Genomic DNA, 20,567 nt, shown 5'->3' on the forward strand with positions numbered 1-20,567 from the left:
CGAAAACATAATTTATATGTGGAAATCAGCTACGTTAAACAAAATGGCTATCTCAAAATTTTGATTGTATGTGTTTGGGGAAATGGTGAGGGTGGAAGGGGTGTTAGTTGCCTCTCAATCACTTTCGACTATTAAAAAGGGCACTAGCCTGTCCAATTTCCAATCGAATGAGTCTTTTTCGAAGTTTCTACGACAACTCCTTCGAAACGAAGTGCCCTGGTCTAAAGGGAAAAAAAATAATACATTTTGCCAACATCGTTCTTTACTTAGGCTGTGCTATTGCGCTGCCTATGATTACAGTTCCGCTGCAAAAGAAGAATGTCTTTCAAACATAGGAGGAAGCAAAATCCAGTTTTACAGATTTTTGGTTTCTATTGGCAAGTATCGTTCATTACTTACTGTTCGTTACAACAAAATTTTAATTCTTAGTTGAAAAAAAGTTAAATATGTATATGCTAAATAAATATTAAGGCCTTTTAAATGCTTGTCACTCTATTATTTCTTTTTTATACAAAAAGTAAGTTCTGGATAGCGGAAACAAAATCATACTTGACTGATATCTTATCTTCAGCTCTAAAATTGACTAAAATTGAAATTCTTATGTTTCAAACAGTTCAACCTTTGAATGATGGAGTTTCTATCTTTCATAGTTCTTATCTGCGCTGTATCCCAGGTAAAATCTGGTTACTTAATTTTTTGTTTTAAACCTATAGTTTGAAATTAGCGTTAGAACTAGAAAGGAAAAAATAAGACAGTGAACATTAAGCAAAGAGCCACCCCTGTGAATAAAAACTGAAATTCAACAGAACTGATTTTGATAACAATGTACATATGAAAAGAATCTAACCTTAAAATTAATTCCAAATCCATACAATTTATTAAGCTTGAAATTATTGATCAGAAGCTATTCATAAAAAATTGTTTTCATAAATTTAGGGGAACAGGGAAAGCCCTCTCAAAGAAGAAGAAAATTGATGAAAATTGCACGAGACTCCCCTAGAGAGAAATTTTCGAGCTCTAATCAGCGAAATTTTAACACACTATTTTTTTCCAGAAGGATGACGTTAGATACCTATTCGTTTCTTTGTTTAGATTTATTTGTTTAATTTTTCCTTTTATGGTGGGTAAAACATAAAAGGTGGTATCTTAATAATAATAATAATAATAATAATAATAATAATAATAATAATAATAATAATAATAATAATAATAATAATAATAATAATAATAACAATAATAATAATAATGATAATAATAATAATAATAATAATAATAATAATAATAATAATAATAATAATAATAATAATAATAATAATAATAATATTAATAATAATAATAATAACAATAATAATAATTATAATAAATAATAATAATAATAATACATTTATTACCCACTATGGACAAAATGAAGTGGAGTACATCAACAAAACAAAAAACGAACTTGCACACATAACAATTATTTACACAAAGCGACGTAAATTATGGTGCGCAGTAAGACCTGCAGATTCCGACAGCTCTCCCGCAAGCACAATCACTTTTTCCTGTAAATCAGGGAGGCCGAATCGCAAAATTAGATGCCGCTTCCGGAACCACAGAGGGAGGCACAGAAGGTACCAAGAAAATTTAAAATAATAAGTCCACAGAGATTTGAGATCTTTAGGCTTCAGGATTGGAAGAAAAGCAGATAAAAAGAGAATAGAATGATCACAAAAAGACGACTATAATTTCTCAAGCGCTTTTCTATTGTACCTCCCTCTTTTTGCAACAATTTTGAATATCCAATCTGATTTTGTTTTTTCTTAGTATTAGAAATGGTCCTGATTAAATGGTCCTGACAATGGTCCTGGTTAATGTCATTTTGTGTCATACGACAATTGTGACTAGAATTGGAGCAAAATACTATCGAGGGAAAATTCTGAAGGAGCTAATCGGTTTAAGGATATTAGAATAGTATCTATTTAACTTCCCAGTTTGAGAGGCCATGCTGCTCATTAGTGGCACATTTGTCCCCAAACAATTGTACAGTACATGCAAAGTGAAAGATCATGATACTACTACTGCTGGTACTGGCAATCCCTCACAGAAATAAGCCACCCAATATCAGTATAACTGTGCACACTCCTCCTCCACTGATCTCCATTCAGAACATCACTCTTTATCCCCTTCCCACAGATTTACCGCGTCCTTAAATTATTATCTTACGATCTTTTTCTGCCGCATATGATGATGTTTTCCTTTCTATTTGACCCTAACCTTACTGTCGAAAGCACAATTTTGCCGACCTATAATCCTAAATACAGAAAACATGACCTACCATCTTTACTCTTCCCTTCCTTCACTCTTCATTTTCCTTTGCTTTTCTGTTCCTTCATTATTCTTTCCTTCACTCTTCACTCTTAACATACCATCATCTCTTTTAAATTGATGCAAGATCTGTCGCAAGGCCTACTGCTCGATATACGGAGATTCGAACGAATGTGATTATCAAATTTCTTAGGAGAAAAAGGCTCTTCCAGAAGCCTGAAAAAGTGCGTTTTCGGGCTCAAAGTTTCCATGGTTTCAAAATTTTCAGGCCCAAAGTTTCAAAGTTTTCAAGCCCAAAGTTTCCATGGTTTCGAAGTTTTCAGGCTCAAAGTTTCAATGTTTTTCAGGCCCAATGTTACAATTAATTTCCATGATAGTTACCTCTTGTTAATGTAGAAGGGAGATGGATTCCTTATTTTTCTTTCATTTTGAGGAATTTATTGGGACTAAATATGCAATAAGCGTACTGTGATGGTACAATATCTCTTCATATTACAAAAAAGGTAGTTATATACGGTAAAGGGGCATCTCTCACAAACCTGAGTGCTTAAAAAAAAAAAATTAAAGATAACCTTCAACTTATAAAGAGGGGTAACGGGTGGGCAATAGCGGGAAAAGGGGGAGGGCAATAAATTTTGTCATATATAGGACAATTCTATTTTATTACACAAAAGAAATATTACACAAATAACAAAGTCAGCCTTTTGTGTAATTTTTGTGGATTTTTTGTAAATTGTATTAAACAAAATCAACCCTTTCACTCCTGCAGCATTTCTATAAATAAATAAAAAATCAGCCTTAGGAGTGGGGGAGTTGAGAGTGGGAAAATTCTTCCTCATATTTGGATTACCCATAATTAGATAATTTAATAACAGAAGCAAGTGAAAAACGATTTTTAAAACTTAATAACCACAAAAATACTGGTCACCCTCAGCCCCCGATAATACACTAAAGCTTATTAAAATGCTTCAAGAAGACATACTCTAGCACGAATAATGTCATTAAAAGTAACTTTTCTGTCATATTGCCGATAAAATGAAAAGAAATGTTAGTTATTTACCGTTTAAAAATTGAATCGACTTAAAAAAAAATATTGAATCGCTTACCGTCAAACCCAAAAAAATATCGAATGATTGTATTTGATCTATTGTAAAATCCATTCAGTTTATACTTTACTTCAAAAAGCTAATCCACTAAATGAGCTCTTTCTCTCTGTGCACCTATGTGCAAAAATTAAATTTTAATCTAATGAGTGGGGTTTAAGTGACCATTTCCTAGCATCTAGGGTACCTCTGGCTATACTTTTGAAACATACAGAAATTAAATAAAATTTTTTTCAAATCAAATAGTTCGTGGTAACGAACTGTAAGTAAGGAGCGACCCAGCTCAATGGTAACCGAAACTCTAAAAAACGGAATTTTGATACCAATAGATACATCAACAGAATCAGATTTTAATTTTGATCTCAAATATATAAGTTTGATCAAGTTTAATCTTACCCATCAAAAGTTACGCGCCTGAGAAAATTTGGCTGATTTTCGAAAAAAGGGAGAAAGACCCCCTAAAAATTACAGAACCTTAATGAAAATCACACCATCATATACAGCGTATCAGAGAACCCTACTGTAGAGGTTTCAAGCTCGTATCTCCAAAAATGTGGAATTTTCCATTTTTTGCCATAAGAAAGATCACGGATGCGTGTTTATTTTATTTTTTTTTTTTTTTCCCAAGGGTAATCGTATTGACCCAGTGGTCCTAGAATATCGTAGGAGGGCTCACTGGAACAAAAATTAAAAGTTCTAGTGCCCTTTTTAAGTGACCAAAAAAATGGAGGGCAACTAGACCCCTCCCACGCTCATTTTTATCTCAAAGTCACCCAATTAAAATTTTGAGATAGCCATTTTGTTCAGCATAGTCGAAAATCTAAAAAATATGTCTTTTAGGATGACTTAATCCCCCACAGTTCCCAGGGGAAGAAGCTGCAAGTTATGAACTTTGCCCATTGCTTACATATTGTATTGGTTATTGGGAAGTAGACAGACATTTTCAGGAAGCATTTTTTTCTGGTGGGGGGGGGGGTATAGAGGAGGAGGGTACTCGGGAAAATCTTTCAGTGGAGGATGTTTCTTTGGGGTAAGGGACATTTCTATGAAGGGGGCGCCGGATTTCCAAGCATTATTTAAAAAACGATCAGAAATTAAATTTGAAAAAACAAGTTTTTTCAACTGAAAGTAAGAAGCAACATTAGAACTTAAAATGAACAGAAATTATTGCGTATATGAGGGGGTTCTCCCCCAAGTCAATACCTTGCTCTTTACGGAACAGTTTTTTTTAGTGCTTTCAAAAGAGCTATCTATTCTAATTAAACGGCCTTCGTGATTCAGGGGTTTGTGAATTAAATTTTTTTAAACTTTTAACGTAAAGAGCGTGGTATTGACTAAGGGGAGAACCCCTTCATATACGTAATAACATATACGTAATCAAAAAAACAATAAAAAAAAACAAGCGATACGGCTCAATAGTAATCGAAACATATAAAGACAGAGCTTCGATTTCAATAAATGTAAAATAGGAACAGGTTTATAGGGTTGAATATAAATACAAAAATTTTATTAAGTGTAGCATTCCTTATCAAACGCTACGAGCCTGAGAAAATTTACCTAATTTTTTAAAGAGGGGGAAATATCCCCTACAAGTGACAGAATTTTAATGAAAATCACAACGTCAGATTCAGCGTATCAAAAAACATAGGTTTCAAGCTCATATCTGCAAAAATCTGCAACTTTGTATTTTTTGCCAGAAGAAAAATATACGAATATAAAAGTTCGTTACGTAAGTTAATTTGTAAGTTAAGTCAGATACAAATTTAGAGACAGCCATTTAGCAAAAGAAAAGTAAAATTTCTATGCAAATTTTGTTTACTTATTCAATGACGGTGAGCCAAAATAAAAGCTGCATTAACTAAAATACGATCAGAAATTAAATTAAAAAAAAAATTTAAACTGAAAGTAAGGAGCGACATTGAAACTTAAAGCGAACAGAAATTATTCCGTATATGAAAGGGGCTGTCCCCTCCTCAGGGCCTAGCTCTTTACGCTAAAGTTTGACTCTGTCTCACAACTTTATTTTTCAAAACAATAAAAAACTTTAGCGTAAAGAGCGAGGCGTTGAGGAGGGGACAGCCCCTTTCATATACGGAATAATTTCTGTTCGTTTTAAGTTTTAATGTCGCTCATTACTTTCAGTTTAAATAACTTGTTTTTTTTTATTTAATAAAGGTAAAAAGCGAGATTCAAATTTAAAAATTCAGTAAATTTTTTAGTATAAAGGTAGGCTGCCCCTCCCCAACTCCCGCCTTTTTACAAAAAACCTGACTTTTCACCCCAATTTTTAAGACGTGAATCCTCAAACACAGGGGCGTTGAATCGGAATAAGAAATATTTTTGAACCACTACAAAACTTAAACGTAAGTAGTTATCTATATAAAGGTTTCATGATAGATTGCGTAAAACGACCAAACACTCTATATTATGGACCTATAAAGCGACCAGACACGTTATATTATGAAACTAGATATTCAGGGACGAGATCGTATAAAGGGACAAAACAGGTTTCTGTGTCAATACCCACTTTCTGGACCAATCAGAGAGAACGGATATAGAGGGTACTTGATATACGGTAGCTCGATTATCATAGCTTTGAGGTCATAACAAGCAATAATGTTTCTACTAATGATACAGCCAAGCCGGGCATGTTTCTGAGTCAAAACTTGTCAAATAGATTAATAACCTCTAGCTTAAAAGTATCTTGTATATTTTCAGGTTTGCTTAGGAATACGTCGCGGGTAATTACAGAACGATGAAAGGAATGCAGTCAGAATTGTTTTTAACTTGTAACACTACGAGGAATTTAGATATTTAGCAAAGATGAGAATAATGCGAGAATTATTTTAACTGGATTTTATGAAAGTGATAAAAAGGATTCAATTTGTAAGAAGGTATTCCATTTGCATAACTCTGCTCTGAATGATCTTAATTGGTGATTGAAAAATATGCATGAAACGGAGCTCGCTAATATTTTTAATTGGATTGTATGAAAGTGGTAAAAAGGGTTAAACTGCTTGCCAGTTAAAGTAAGTCCGAGGGGGTGGTAACTCTTACGCAATTTGATACAAATTTGGAATAGCATCATTGGTATCAGTCTATGGAAATTGTTAACGATGACAAGGTGATCAAGGGACTTGACATAGCTTTACTTCTTGGCTGTATTCTGAATAATACACAAGCACATAATGATGGATGGGGGCAAAGTATAATATTCTTTGGATATTGAGTATGCTAAACAGTGGAAAGTAATAGAGTCATCGGTGTCAAGATGACCTTGTGACTTGACCTAACTTTACTTCTCGACTGTGTTCTGTATAATACACAAGTACCATTTGAGCAGTGTTATCAATATAAAATATGCTCTAACATTGTAGTATACTAAAAAGTTTAAACTAATAAAGATGTAAATGCCAAGAAAAGGAATTTTAATAAGGAAATTCATAACAATCCTTAGAAATCCTTAGAAATCAACTATTGAGATGATTATGGGTTTGAACCATCAAGGACCGCAACCACCAATGACCCTAACCACCAAGGATCTCAAGCTCCAAGAACCCCCTCTCCCGAACCTCCAAGGGACCGCCTCCCTCCAAATTTTTGGGCCCCCCAATCCCCCCATTTTTTTAATTTTTTTTAAGTTTATTTTTTTTTCAACTTTTTTTTAACATGGTATTTTTCAACATTTTTTACATGTCTCAGAATGATATAAAACACTTAAAACATAAAAAATTCCCATTTAATATTTTCCAAATTCAAAATGAGAATGATGTAGAAAGGTTAGACATGACTTTTAATATTAGAAAAATAACGTTTACAGTAGCGTCAACCTTTTAAAAGTTACAATTTTTCGTCAATGATAACAAGTTATCTGTTAGAAGTAACAAGTTTTCTGTCAAAGATACCAAATTTTTCTTAGAAATAACAATTTTTTCGTTATGATAACAAGTTTTCTGGCAAAAGTAGCAAGTTTTTCTTAACACTAACAAAATTTTCTCTTTGAAGTATCAACATATTCCCTTAATAATAACAAACTATTACTTAACACACTCAAATTTCTCTTAGAAGTAACAAGTATTTTCTTAACAGTAACAAATTTCTTCTAGTATCACCAAGTTTTCCATCAAAGATAACAAATTTCTCATAGAGGTAACTTCAATCAAATATACAAAAATTTTTCATGGAAGTAACAATGTTTGCGTTTAAGATAACAAGTTTTCTGTCAGAAGTAGCAAGTTTTCCTTAAGACTAACAAATTTTCAGTGGAACAAGTAAACACCCGCTCAGACATACATTCAGAGAGAATAAGAGAGACAAAAACACATGCAAATATATAGATTCAGTCATATAAACCGACAAAGACAGACACTGTGACATGCGAGTACACCGTCCAGACACAAAGACTTAGAGAGTAAGAGAGACAAAATATATACAACATATTAACACAGACATACAAGCCGACAAAGACAAACCGTCAATGACATGCACTGGGACAGGCAAGCACCCGCCCAGACAAACAAGCCTAGAGAGTGAGAGACACAAAAACATATACAAACAAATAGATTTATACAAACAAACCGACAAAGACAGGCAGTGGAACAAGTAAATACCCGCTCAGACATACATGCAGAGAGAGTAAGAGAGAGACAAAAACAAATAAAAATATATTGATTCAGCATACATCCATCCAGGCACACAGTCGATGACCCACGCCATCGCTCGCCCAAGGGGCCGTGTCCACCCCCGGGGCATTCATAAAATCGATGTTTTATTAATTTTGACTTTATGCATCCTTGCATTGAATTTAGGTTAGACTGGTTATAGATGGCAGCACACCAGATCAGAAAAACAGTCACAGTGAGAGAGACATGCAAAAACATAGGCTAATTTAGGTTCACTTAGAGTTTGGTGCCACTCTAAGTGAACCTAAATTAATCTAACTTATTGCATGTCTCTCTCACTATGACTGTGTGTCTGAGCTGGTGTGCTGCCATCTATAACCAGTCTAACCTAAATTCAATGCAAGGATGCATAAAGGCAAAATTAATAAAACTTAGATTTTATGAATGCCCCGAGGGCGGACACGGCCACTTGGGCGAGCAGCGGTACGGGTCATGGACTGTGTGCCTGGGTGGATGTTTGCTTGTTCGACTGAATGTCTTTGTTGGTTTTTAAACCTGAATCTTAGTTTTTGTGTGTGTCTCTCACTCTCTTTGCCTGTGAGTGTCTGGGGTGAGTGTTTGCGTGGCACAGTATCTGTCTTTCTCGGTTTGTATGTCTGAATCTATGTATTTGTATGTTTTTCTCACTCTCTATGCATGTGTGTGTCTGGGTGGGGTACTTGCATATCCCTGTTTCCCTCTCTTTGTCAGTTTGTATGTCTGAATCTACATATTTGTATGTCTGGGCTTGTGTTTGCTTGTTCCACTGCCTCTCTTTTTTGGTTTGTATGTCTGAATCTATGTATTTGTGTCTCTCACTCTCTTTGTCTGTTTGTCTGGGTTGGTGTTTGCAAGTTATATGCTTGAATCTATGTTTGTGTATGTGTCTCTCGCTCTCAATATATGTGTGTGCCTGGGCGGGTGTTCGCATGTCACAGTAACCGTCTTTCTCGGTTTGTATGTCTGACTCTATGTATTTGTATGTGTTTCTAAATCTCTTTGCCTGTGGGTGTCTGTGCGGGGTACTTACATTTCCCTCTGCCTGTCTTTGTCGGTTTGTATGTCTGAATCTATATATATTTGGTATGTGTTTTTTGTTCTCTTATTATCTTTGCGTGTATGTCTGGGCGGGTGTTTGCTTGTTCCACTGGCTGTCTCTGTCGGTTTGTATGTCTGAATCTATGTATTTGTATGTGTCTCTCACTCTCTTCGTCTGTTTGTCAGGGTTTGTGTTTGCAAGTCCCAGTGTTTGTCTTTGGTGGTTTTTAGGTCTGAATGTCTCTCACTCTTTTTGCGTGTGTGTTTGGGTGGGTGTTTGCTTGTCCCTCTGTCTGTCTTTCACGGTTTTTATGTCTGAATCTATGTATTTGTATGTGTTTCACACCTTCTTTGTCTGTTTGTCAGGGTTGGTGTTTACAAGTCTCAGTGTTTGTGTTTGTTGGTTTGTATGTCTGAAGTGCCTGTCTTTCTCGGTTCATATGTCTGAATCTATGTATTTGTATGTCTCTCACTCTTTCTGCTTGTGTGTCTGGGTGGGTGTTTGCTTGTCCCACTGTCTGTCTTTGTTGGTTTGTATGTGTGAAATGCCTGTCTATCTCGATTTGTATGTCTGAATCTATGCATTTGTACGTGTCTCTTACTCTTTTTGCTTTGTGTCTGGGCGGGTGTTTGCTTGTTCCAATATCTGGCTTTTTGGTTTTTATGTCTGAATCTATGTGCGTGTATGTGTTTTCATCTCTATTGTTCAATGTGCCTGGAGAGGTGGTTGCTTGTCCTAGTGCATGTCTTTGTCAGTTTGTATGTATAAATCTATTTGTTTGTATATGTTTTTGTCTCTCTCACTCTCTAAGTATGTGTGTCGGGGCCGGATACTTACATGTCCCTGTGCCTGTCTTAGTTGGTTTTTATGTCTAAGTTTATGTGTTTGTATGTGCTTTTATCTCTCTCACTCTCTAAGTATGTGTGTCTGGGCAGGGTACTTTCATGTCCCTGTGCCTGTCTTTGTCGGTTTGTCTATCTGAATCTATATATTTGTATGTGTTTTTGTCTATCTTATTCTCTTTGCCTGTAAGTCTGGGCGGTTGTTTGCTTGTTCCAGTGCCCATCTTTGTCGGTTTGTGTGTATAACTCTATTTGTCTGTATATGTTTTTGTCTCTCCCACTCTCTAGGTCTGTGTGTCTGGGTGGTATGTGTATTGACAGGTGGCTACTTGTCCTAGTGCCTGTCTTTGTTGGTTTGTATGTATAAATCTATTTGTTTATATATGTTTTTGTCTCTCTCACTCTCTAGGCCTTTGTGTCGGGGCGGGTGCTTGTATGTCTCAGTGCCTGTATTTTTCGGTTTGTATGTCTGAGTTTATGTGGTTGTATGCGTTTTTTCTCTCTCACTCTCTCAGCCTGTGTGCCTGGGTTGGTACTTGCTTGTCCCAGTGCCTTTCTTTGTCGGTTTGTATGTTTGAATCTATATGTTTGTATGTGTTTTTGTCTCTCTTACTCTCTTTGCATGTATGCCTGGGAGGGTGTTTGCTTGTTCCACTGCCTGTCTTTGTTGGTTTGTATGTATAAATCTATTTGTTTGTATATTTTTTGTGTCTCTAAATCTCTAGACCTGTGTGTCTGGGTGGGTGCTTGCCTATCCCAGAGTTTGTGTTCGTCGGTTTGTCTTTGTCGGTTTGTATGTCTGAGCTTATGTGTTTGTATGTGTTTTTGACTCTCTCACTCTCTAAGCCTGTGTGTCTGGACGGGGTACTCGCATGTCACAGTGTCTGTCTCTTTCAGTTTATATGACTAAATCTATATATTTCTCTATATTTTTGTCTCTCTCCTACTCTCTCTCTGCATATATGTTTGAGTGAGTGTTTACTTGTTCCGCTGCCTGTCTTTGTCGGTTTGTATGTATAAATCTATTTGTTTGTATATGTTTTTTGTCTCTCTCATCCTCTAGGCCTGTGTGTCTGGGTGGGTTCTCTCTTGTCCCAGTGCCAGTCTTTGACGGTTTGTCTTTGTCGGGTTGTATGTTTGAGTTTATGTGTTTGTATGGGCTTTTGTCTCTCTCACTCTCTAAGTCCGTGTGTCTGGACAATGTACTCGCATGTCACAGTGTCTGTCTTTGTCGGTTTATATGACTTAATCTATATATTTGCAGGTGGTTTTGTCTCTCTTACTCCCTCTGAATGTATGTCTGAGTGGGTGTTTACTTGTTTCACTGAAAATTTGTTAGTGTTAAGGAAAACTTGCTACTTCTGAAAGAAAACTTGTTATCTTAAACGAAAAAATTGTTACTTCCATGAAAAATTTTGTATATTTGATTGATGTTACTTCTATGAGAAATTTGTTATCTTTGACGGAAAACTTGGTGGTACTAGAAGAAATTTGGGTAAAATCCTACTTTAGCTACTTTTGGCTATCTTGGAAAGGGGTAAGGTTTGGAAAATGAAATTTTCAGGGATGGGTCTACAGGCTAAAGTATGTCCCGGGAAGGTGTTTTGAAGTACCTATCTCCACTCCTTCAGAGGGTCCTGACCTTTAAAAATATATGTTTTATAAAAATGAAACCTTGCAAAATATATCTTCTGCTTAACTAAAGTACAACAACATTGTTTTCAGCTTCTAAACTTTGCTCAATCCCAATTTATAAGGTTTTAATGATATACAAATACATTTCCTAAATTAAAAAAAAACACTGCTATGTCTTAAAATTCTACTCAAATAACATGAATTACATTTTCCGAACTAACGCCAGAGAAAAAGAAACTGATAACTGAAAATTAAAATTAAACGTTGTTTTGTAAATTTTTCAATAGGTTAAGACCCATCATGTAAGCAAAATTCAGGACCCTCAAGAGGGAGAAGGAGTGGAGGTGGGTAATTCAAAATACCTTCCCGGGACATAGTTTAGCCTATAAACCCATCCCTGAAAGTGTCATTATCCTAACCTAACCCCATTTCCAAGAGTGCCAAAAGTAGCTAAAGTAGAATTCTACCGAAGCTTGTTACTGTTAATAAAATACCTGTTACTTCTAAGAGAAACTTGAGTGTTTTAAGTAAAAGTTTGTTAGTATTAAGGGAAAATGTTAATACTTTGAAGAGAAAATTTGTTAGTGTTAAGTAAATTTTGCTACTTCTGTCAGACAACTTGTTATCATAACGAAAAAATTCTTATTTCTAAGAAAAATTTGGTATCTTTGACAGAAAACTTGTTACTTCTAACAGATAACTTGTTATCATTTACGAAAAATTGTAAATTTAAAGAGAAATTTATTATCATTGACGGAAAGGTTGGTGTTATTAAAAAAAAATTGTTACTGTTAAGAAAATACCTGTTACTTCTAAGAGAAATTTGGGTGTGTTAAGTAAAAGTTTGTTAGTAGTGTTAGAGAAAAATATTACTTGTAAGAAAAATATGGTATCATTGACAGAAGACTTGTTACTCCTAACAGATAACTTGTTATTAGTGAAGAAAAATTGTTACTTTTATGATAAATTTGTTATCTTTGACGGAAGACTTGGTGCTGTTAGAAGAAATTTGTTACTGTTAAGAAAAAACTAATTACTTCTAAGAGAAATTTGAGTGTCTTAAGTAAAAGTTTGTTAGTATTAGGGAAAAATTTGTTACTTCGATGAGAAAATTTGTTAGTGTTAAGGAAAACTTGCTACTTGTGACAGAAACCATGTTATCATAAACGAAAAAAATTGTTACTTCTATGAAAAATTTGGTATCTTTGAGAGAAAACCTTCTACTTCTAACAGAAAAGTTGTTATCATTGACAAAAATTGTCACTTTTAAGAGAAATTTGTTATCTTTGATGTAAAGCTTGGTGCTATTAGAAGAAATTTTTTACTGCTAAGAAAAAATACTGTTACTTCTAAGGGAAATTTAAGTGTTTTAAATAAAAGTTTATTAATATTAAGGATTAACTTGTTACTTCGATCGAGAAAATTGGCTAGTGATAAGGAAAACTTGCTACTTCTGACAGAAAACTTGTTATCATAACGAAAAAAATGTTACTTGTAAGAAACATATGGTATCATTGACAGAAAACTTGTTACTTCTAACAGATAACTTGTTATCAGTGACGAAAAATTAATACCTCTATGATAAATTTGTTATCTTTGACGGAAGACTTGGTGCTATTAGAAGAAATTTGTTACTGTTAAGAAAATACCTATTACTTCTAAGAGAAATTTGATTGTCTTAAGTAAAAGTTTGTTAGTATTAAGGAAAAATTTGTTACTCTGATGAGAAAATTTGTTAGTGTTAAAAAAAAATTGCAACTTGTGACAGAAAACTTGTTATCATAACGAAAAAAATTTTACTTGTAAGAAACATATGGTATCATTGACAGAAAACTTGTTACTTCTAACAGATAACTTGTTATCAGTGACAAAAAATTAAAACTTCTATGAGAAATTTTTTATCTTTGACGGAAGACTTGGTGCTATTAGAAGAAATTTGTTACTGTTAAGAAAATACCAATTACTTCTAAGAGAAATTTGATTGTCTTATGTAAAAGTTTGTTAGTATTAAGGAAAAATTTGTTACTCCGATGAGAAAATTTGTTAGTGTTAAAAAAAACTTACAGCTTCGGACAGAAAACTTGTTATCATAAACGAAAAAAATTGTTTACTTCTATGAAAAATTTTGTATCTTTGAGACAAAACCTTCTACTTCTAACAGACAAGTTGCTATCATTGACAAAAATTGTCATTTTTAAGAAAAATTTGTTATCTTTGATGTAACACGTGGTGCTATTAGAAGAAATTTGTTACTGCTAAGAAAAAAAAACTGTTACTTCTAAGGGAAATTAAAGTTTGTTAAGTAAAAGTTTATTAGTATTAAGGAATAAGTTGTTACTTCGATGGCGAAAATTTGTTATTCATAAAAAAAGCTTACTTTTTCTGACAGAAAACTTGTTATCATAACGAAAAAATTGTTACTTGTAAGAAAGATATGGTAGCATTGACAGAAAACTTGTTACTTCTAACAGACAACTTGTTATCAGAGACGAAAAATTGTTACTTCTTTAAGAAATGTGTTATCTTTGACGGAAAACTTGGTGCTATTATCAGAAATTTTTTACTGTTAAGAAAATACCTGTTACTTCTAAGAGAAATTGAAGTGTTTTAAGTAAAAAAAAGTTGAAAAAAATTACCAGGTTAAAAAAAAATAAAAAAAGTCGAATAATTTTATAAGTCCAAGAAAATTCAGTCTAAAAAAAAATTCGTACTACAAAAATTATTTTTCTAATAGTAAAATTCACGACTAACATTTCTATATCATTCTCATTTTGAATTTGAAAAATATAAATGTGAATTTCTTATGTTTTAAGTATGTTTTATGTCATTCTAAGACATGTAAAAAAAGGTAAAAAAAACCATGTTTCAAAAAAAAGTTAAAAAAATAAAATTAAATGAAAAGTAGAAAAATAGGGGGAGGGCCCAAAAGTTGGAGGGAGGTGGCCCCTTGGAGGTTGGGGAGAGAGAACCCTTGAAGCTTGAGGTCCTTGGTAGTTACGGTGATTGGTGGTTGCGGTCCTTGATGATTCAAACCCATAATCATCTCACTAGTTGATTTCTAAGGATTGTTCTGAATTTCTTTTTTAAAATTCTTTTCTTGGCATCCATATCTTTATTAGTATCAACTTTTAGTATACTACAATGTTGGAGCATATTTTATTTTGACAACACTGCTCAAATGGCTCTTGTGTATTATACAGAACACAGTCGAGAAGAAAATCTAGGTCAAGTTACAAAATCTTATTGACCCCGATGAGTCTATTACTTTAAACTTTTTAGCATACTCCAATGGTAATGCTTATTTTATATTGGCAACACTGCTCAAATGGTACTTGTGTATTATACTGACCACAGCCAAGAAGTAAAGCTATGTCAAGTCCCATGATCACCTTGTCATCGTTAACAATTTTCATAGATTGATACCAATGATGTTATTCCAAATTTATATTAAATTGCGTAAGAGTTACTACCCCCCTCGGGCTTACCTTAACTGGTAAGCAGTTTAACCCTTTTTACCACTATCAGACAAACCAATTAAAAATATTAGCGAGCTCTGTTTCACGCATATTATTCAATCACAAATTAAGATCATTCAGAGCAGAGTTATGCAAATGCAATAGCTTTTCACAAATTTAATCCTTTTTATCACTTTCATAGAATCCAGTTAAAATAATTCTCGTATTGTTCTCATCTTGTCTAAATATCTATATTCCTCGTAATATTACAAGTTAAAAACAATTCTGACTGCATTCCTTTCATCGTTCTGTAATTACCCGCGTCGCATTCCTAAGCAAACTTGAAAAGATGCAAGATACTTTGAAGCTAGAGGTTATTAATCTGTTTGACAAGTTTTGACTCAGAAACATGCCCGGTTTGGCTGTATCATTAGTAGAAACATTACTGTTTGCTATGACCTCATAGCTATGATAATGGAGTTACCGTATATTAAGTACCCTCTGTATTCGTTCTCTCTGATTTGTCCAGAAAGTGGGTGTTGACACAGATACCTGGTTGGTCACTTTATACGATCTCATCCCTGAATATCTAGTTTCATAATATAACGTGTCTGGTCACTTTATAGGTCCATAATATAGAGTGTTTGGTCTTTTTATGCTATCTATCGTGAAACCTTTATATAGATTACTACTAACGTAAAGAAAGGGGAGCTAAGGAGGGAGCAGCTCCTCTCAAATACGGAATAATTTTTTTTTTAGTTTTAATATCACTCTTCACTTTAATTTTAAAAAAAGTTTTTTTTTATTTTGGAGGATAGAAGGATAGTGGGATGGCTTAATTTCAAAAATCAAAATAGTAAACCTTGTTTTGGAAGCGAAAACGAAAATTAGTGTAGTAATTTTTTTACTACGCTCATCAATCCTACGTGATGAATAACAACTTAGAATTTTTGTTATTTCAAATGGTTTTTTTGTCATCCGATTGTATATTTTATTCTGTTTGTGGATATTTTTTTTCATTAATGAAATCAGTAGAAGTGACCCTAAAGGCCCCACGAGGCACCCCTGCTGCCACCTATAACTTTTTTGCACCCCATATATGGGCATAGCCTCCCTAGGGAGAATGATTGCGTAATCGGTCAATGACCTCTTTTTCCAAGGTCGATTTATTTGATGTTTCTATGTGTAATAACTCCGGAACGAAGGTTGCAAATGCGCATTGAATTCTAACGGGAACAATGTTATTGATCTAGGACTCGAGAGGGAAGTGAATTTCCGAGAACTTGATTGCATAATCGATCGTGAATGTTATGATCCAAAAATAGTATTTGTTGTTGTTGCTCTCGCCAAATGTTATGAGTTTCCCGGAAACAGTTAGATCATGTGTTTCCTTCTCAGCCAATCAGCGAGTCGGTTACATACCCCTTCTCAACCAATCAGAGGGCTTGTTACATATAGTTTTCCCCGTTACATAACAATTCGCCCTTGAGATTTCGTATATAACGGGCATGCAATTTAATTCAATTATCAGAAAGTATTGTGATACAATTGAAACAACAATGGATAAATTTGATGAATTAGAAGCCATGTCAACTTCAATTTGCAATGTAAGTACATTTTTTATTTTCAAATAAATTTTCCTTGGACATCCTCCAGTATTTTAATCTAAAACTTAAATTTTTTCCTTTACCCCAAATCCCCCCCCCCCCCCAAACCATACAAACATCATTATAATCAATGGAAAACATAAAATATTTTCTTTTACCCTTGAAACCTAACCCCCCCCCCCCCAAACCATACAAACATCATTATAATCAATGGAAAACATAAAATATATTCTTTTACCCTCGAAACCTAACCCCCCCCAAACCATACAAACATCATTATAATCAATGGAAAACATAAAATATATTCTTTTACCCTCGAAACCTAACCCCCCCCCACCATTGTTTTACAATCCCAAATTCTCGCAAAAAGAAATAATTCTCTTTTAGTTAAAGTTTGACTTTTCTCAATTGTAATCTTTTCTCTAACTGAGACATCCATCGCTCTGTTGTTATTAGCTCGCTCTGATTTGACACAAGACTCCAATGTGAGGCCTATAATTAGCTGTCACCCTTTTTCCGGTGTGTTCACGCTATCGGTCTAGTCAAAGGGTTTTGTTTTGGCTGTCAAACTAAAACGGTTTTAAGCAAAAAGAGATTGCTGTATATTAAGCTTGTAGTTTCGTAACCTTGTATTTGTTAGAGAGCCGGTGAAAGAGATTATTTTCAAATTAAGTTTAACAATATATTTAGAACATTATGTGAAAGGGGGGAGGGGGCAATACATTGCTTCTAACAGCTTCGTTGTAAGTAAATTATGTAAAGGGGGAGGACAATGCCTTCAATTCTACCGCCATCAGTTTAAAATGAAAACAAACTATTTCTTCGCATTAAAAGTAAGGGTCTTGTTTTTGTCAGAGAGACGGTGAAGGAGATTATTTTCAAATTAAGTTTTAACAATATATTTAGAACATTATGTGAAGGGGAGGAGGGGGCAATACCTTGCTTCTAACAGCTTCGTTGGAAGTACAGTAGGTACTGGGCGATGGCAAGGCCGTCTATTCTACCGACATCAGTGTAAAATGAAAACAAACTACTTCTTCACATTAAATGTAAGGGCCTTGTATTTGTCAGAGAGCCGGTGAAAGAGATTATTTTCAAATTAAGTTTAACAATATATTTAGAACATTATGTGAAAAGGGGGAGGGGGCAATACATTGCTTTTAACAGCTTCGTTGTAAGTAAATTATGTAATGGTGGAGGTCAATGCCTTCAATTCTACCGCCATCAGTGTAAAATGAAAACAAACTATTTCTTCGCATTAAAAGTAAGGGCCTTGTATTTGTCAGAGAGCCGGTGAAAGAGATTATTTTCAAATTAAGTTTAACAATATATTTAGAACATTATGTGAAAGGGGGGAGGGGGCAATACAATGCTTCTAACAGCTTCGTTGTAAGTAAATTATGGAAGGGGAGAGGGCAATGCCTTCAATTCTACCGCCATCAGTTTAAAATGAAAACAAACTATTTCTTCGCATTAAAAGTAATGGCCTTGTATTTGTCAGAGAGCCGGTGAAAGAGATTATTTTCAAATTAAGTTTAACAATATATTTAGAACATTATGTGAAAGGGGGAGGGGGCAATACAATGCTTCGTAACAGCTTCGTTGTAAGTAAATTATGTAAAGGGGGAGAGCAATGCCTTCAATTCTACCGCCATCAGTGTAAAATGAAAACAAACAGTGCAGGGCTAGAAAAGTCTTTGGGAGTTGCATGAAGCTAATATTATGTATAAATTTAATATCATTTTAACCTATGTTTACAAAATATAGGCCTACAGGTCGATGTGTTAAAGATCTAATTTAAATCCTATAGACCGGAAAATTTAATATTTTTCTAAATAGTAAAAATAGAAACAATGATTCCTATCCTATGGCTATAGACTACTGATTGTCTAATAAAAACGTTTGATTTCTAAGCATAATATATTTCTCGCGAAATTTTTACTTTTTGCTTTACTGAAAAGAGATAAATTACATGGATGAGGGTAATAACTTTCTTTCTGTAAAAAAAAGGGGCAAATTATTTAGATACTAATTTTTTCTCTTCTTTTTAAGGCAAATTATGAAGAATGCGTGCCCCCTCCTTCCAAGAAAGCCAGAGAGGGTGAGGCAGCCCCATCAGTGCCAGCCCCAATGCAGCCTGGCAGAAAGTTAAAGAGAGAGTGGAAGGATAACTACAATGCCGAAGCTACGCAAGATCGTGAAATAGCCGGCCCAGCCGCGCAAGAACATAGCGCTGCCGCCCCGCCCGCCCTCCCAAACACCGTAACAGGTACTTCGGGTGCCCCAGCCCCCACCGCTTATTCAAAAGTAAGCCTTTTTTACTACCTTTCTATTTCTTCCAATGTTTTTTTCTTTTTCAATTCCCAATATAAACTTATCGCAGCAGGATATTACCCCCTCACCCCCCAACCATTGTTTTCTCTGCTCCCCCCTCCCTCGGAGATATTTTAATATAATGTAAATTTTTTGCTTGCTAGTCAAAAGAAACCTCTCCTCTTTTTCTAATCTTTGCTATTTTCTATGCATTCCCCCTATCTCTTCGCCGCTATCTCATAAGCGAATATTTTCTATGGGTAATTTCAAGTCAATTAATGCTCACCATTTGAAACTCAAAATCCCCTATTTTTCACAATTGAATATCACATAGTTTTAAGAGAAGGAACTGAGAGATTATTCCCATTTATCTATCTGTCACATATGGACCCCGTAATTTGCGCAAGGGTATTTTAAAATAACTTTCAATCTTACAAACCCTTGCCAATATTTTAGTGATGGGGAAACATTGTTGACGATATACTGAGTTGACGGTTTACAGCATTTAATTGTACTGTTTCCTCGTCTGAAGTTCGGTCTTGGAAATCGGAACACTCGCGCGGTGGCTTACAATAATTGTGAGCTAATGAAGAGTTCACCGAGCCTGTAGAACGGAATTAGATAGAAACTTGGACTTATGCAGTCTAAGCGAATATTTCAACTTTTGGCGGACATTATGTAAATGGCCGGGAGCCGCGGTGGGGACCGGGAAGCGCCGCTGGGCCCAAGACGCGCCACGAGGGGCCGGGGAAGCAAGTTGAGGAAAGGTTAGGGAAACGCGGGGGGAACTGCCGAAAAAAAAAAATAAAAATAAAAAAAAATTTGAACACTTTGAAACTAAAAACCACCCGTGCCTTCCTATAGGTACTTTCATTTAGTGTATTCAGTTGGAACTGTTATTTTAATTAAACGTATTATATTAGTCAATAATAATAAGAATTTTAACTGTAGAGATGATTTGAGCACTTTGAAAATAAGCTATTTTTTCATTTGTAGATTGTCCTGGTTCCATACTCTCCATCTCCCCCCTGCTCGTCAGTTGGAGAAGGAGAGGAGGCACATGTGGAGTCCCCCAATAATTTAACATGGGACGATAGCATTGAAGTACCTTTTAATATTGACAAGTTTTTAGATGATTTTATTTTTAATTTAGATAGTAGCACTGTTGAACTGGGGTGTTTACATTTGATAAGTCCTAATCCTTTGCAGCTTTTGGATTATTTTCCCGGGTATTTACCCGGGAACCCACAAACCACCTATACCATCACGACTCCACTTCGAACACCTGAAGTGGAGCATTCACCAGATATTGTTGAACAACTGGGGGGAGGGGGTACATCTGTCCCCAATTTTCATTTGTCCAATATAATTTGAAATAATATAGTTGTTTTCACTGCAACGTTTGGGGATCCATTTAATACCCTTCTGGCGGAAAATTTTGTTTTTGATCCTGTAGAAATACTGCATGCATATGTAGACAAAATTCGTGCACTTCTGGAGAACCAAATTCAATTGTGAGGGGGTAGGGATTCAATTAAGGTTTCAATTGTTTTAAAGGTTTTTTATTTGAATGAGGGGAAAAGCGAAGTGTATTATCATTTTATACAT

At 34.7% G+C, this 20,567-nt stretch overlaps 1 protein-coding gene across 1 annotated transcript in view; it reads left to right on the top strand.

The window, feature by feature from the left end:
• The first annotated feature begins 560 nt into the window (after window positions 1–560).
• Window positions 561–20,567, top strand: part of LOC148953383 (brachyurin-like) — a 137,709-nt gene continuing 117,702 nt past the window's right edge. The window contains exon 1 of the mRNA XM_089088514.1: window positions 561–673. Coding sequence (XP_088944640.1) covers window positions 626–673 — 48 coding nt within the window. The 5' untranslated portion in view covers window positions 561–625. The remainder of the gene's footprint in view (window positions 674–20,567) is intronic.

The sequence above is a fragment of the Artemia sp. Qi Xiang Cuo genome, chromosome 4, assembly GCF_049724085.1.
Source record: "Artemia sp. Qi Xiang Cuo chromosome 4, ASM4972408v1, whole genome shotgun sequence".
NCBI classification, from domain to species: Eukaryota; Metazoa; Arthropoda; class Branchiopoda; order Anostraca; family Artemiidae; genus Artemia; species Artemia sp. Qi Xiang Cuo.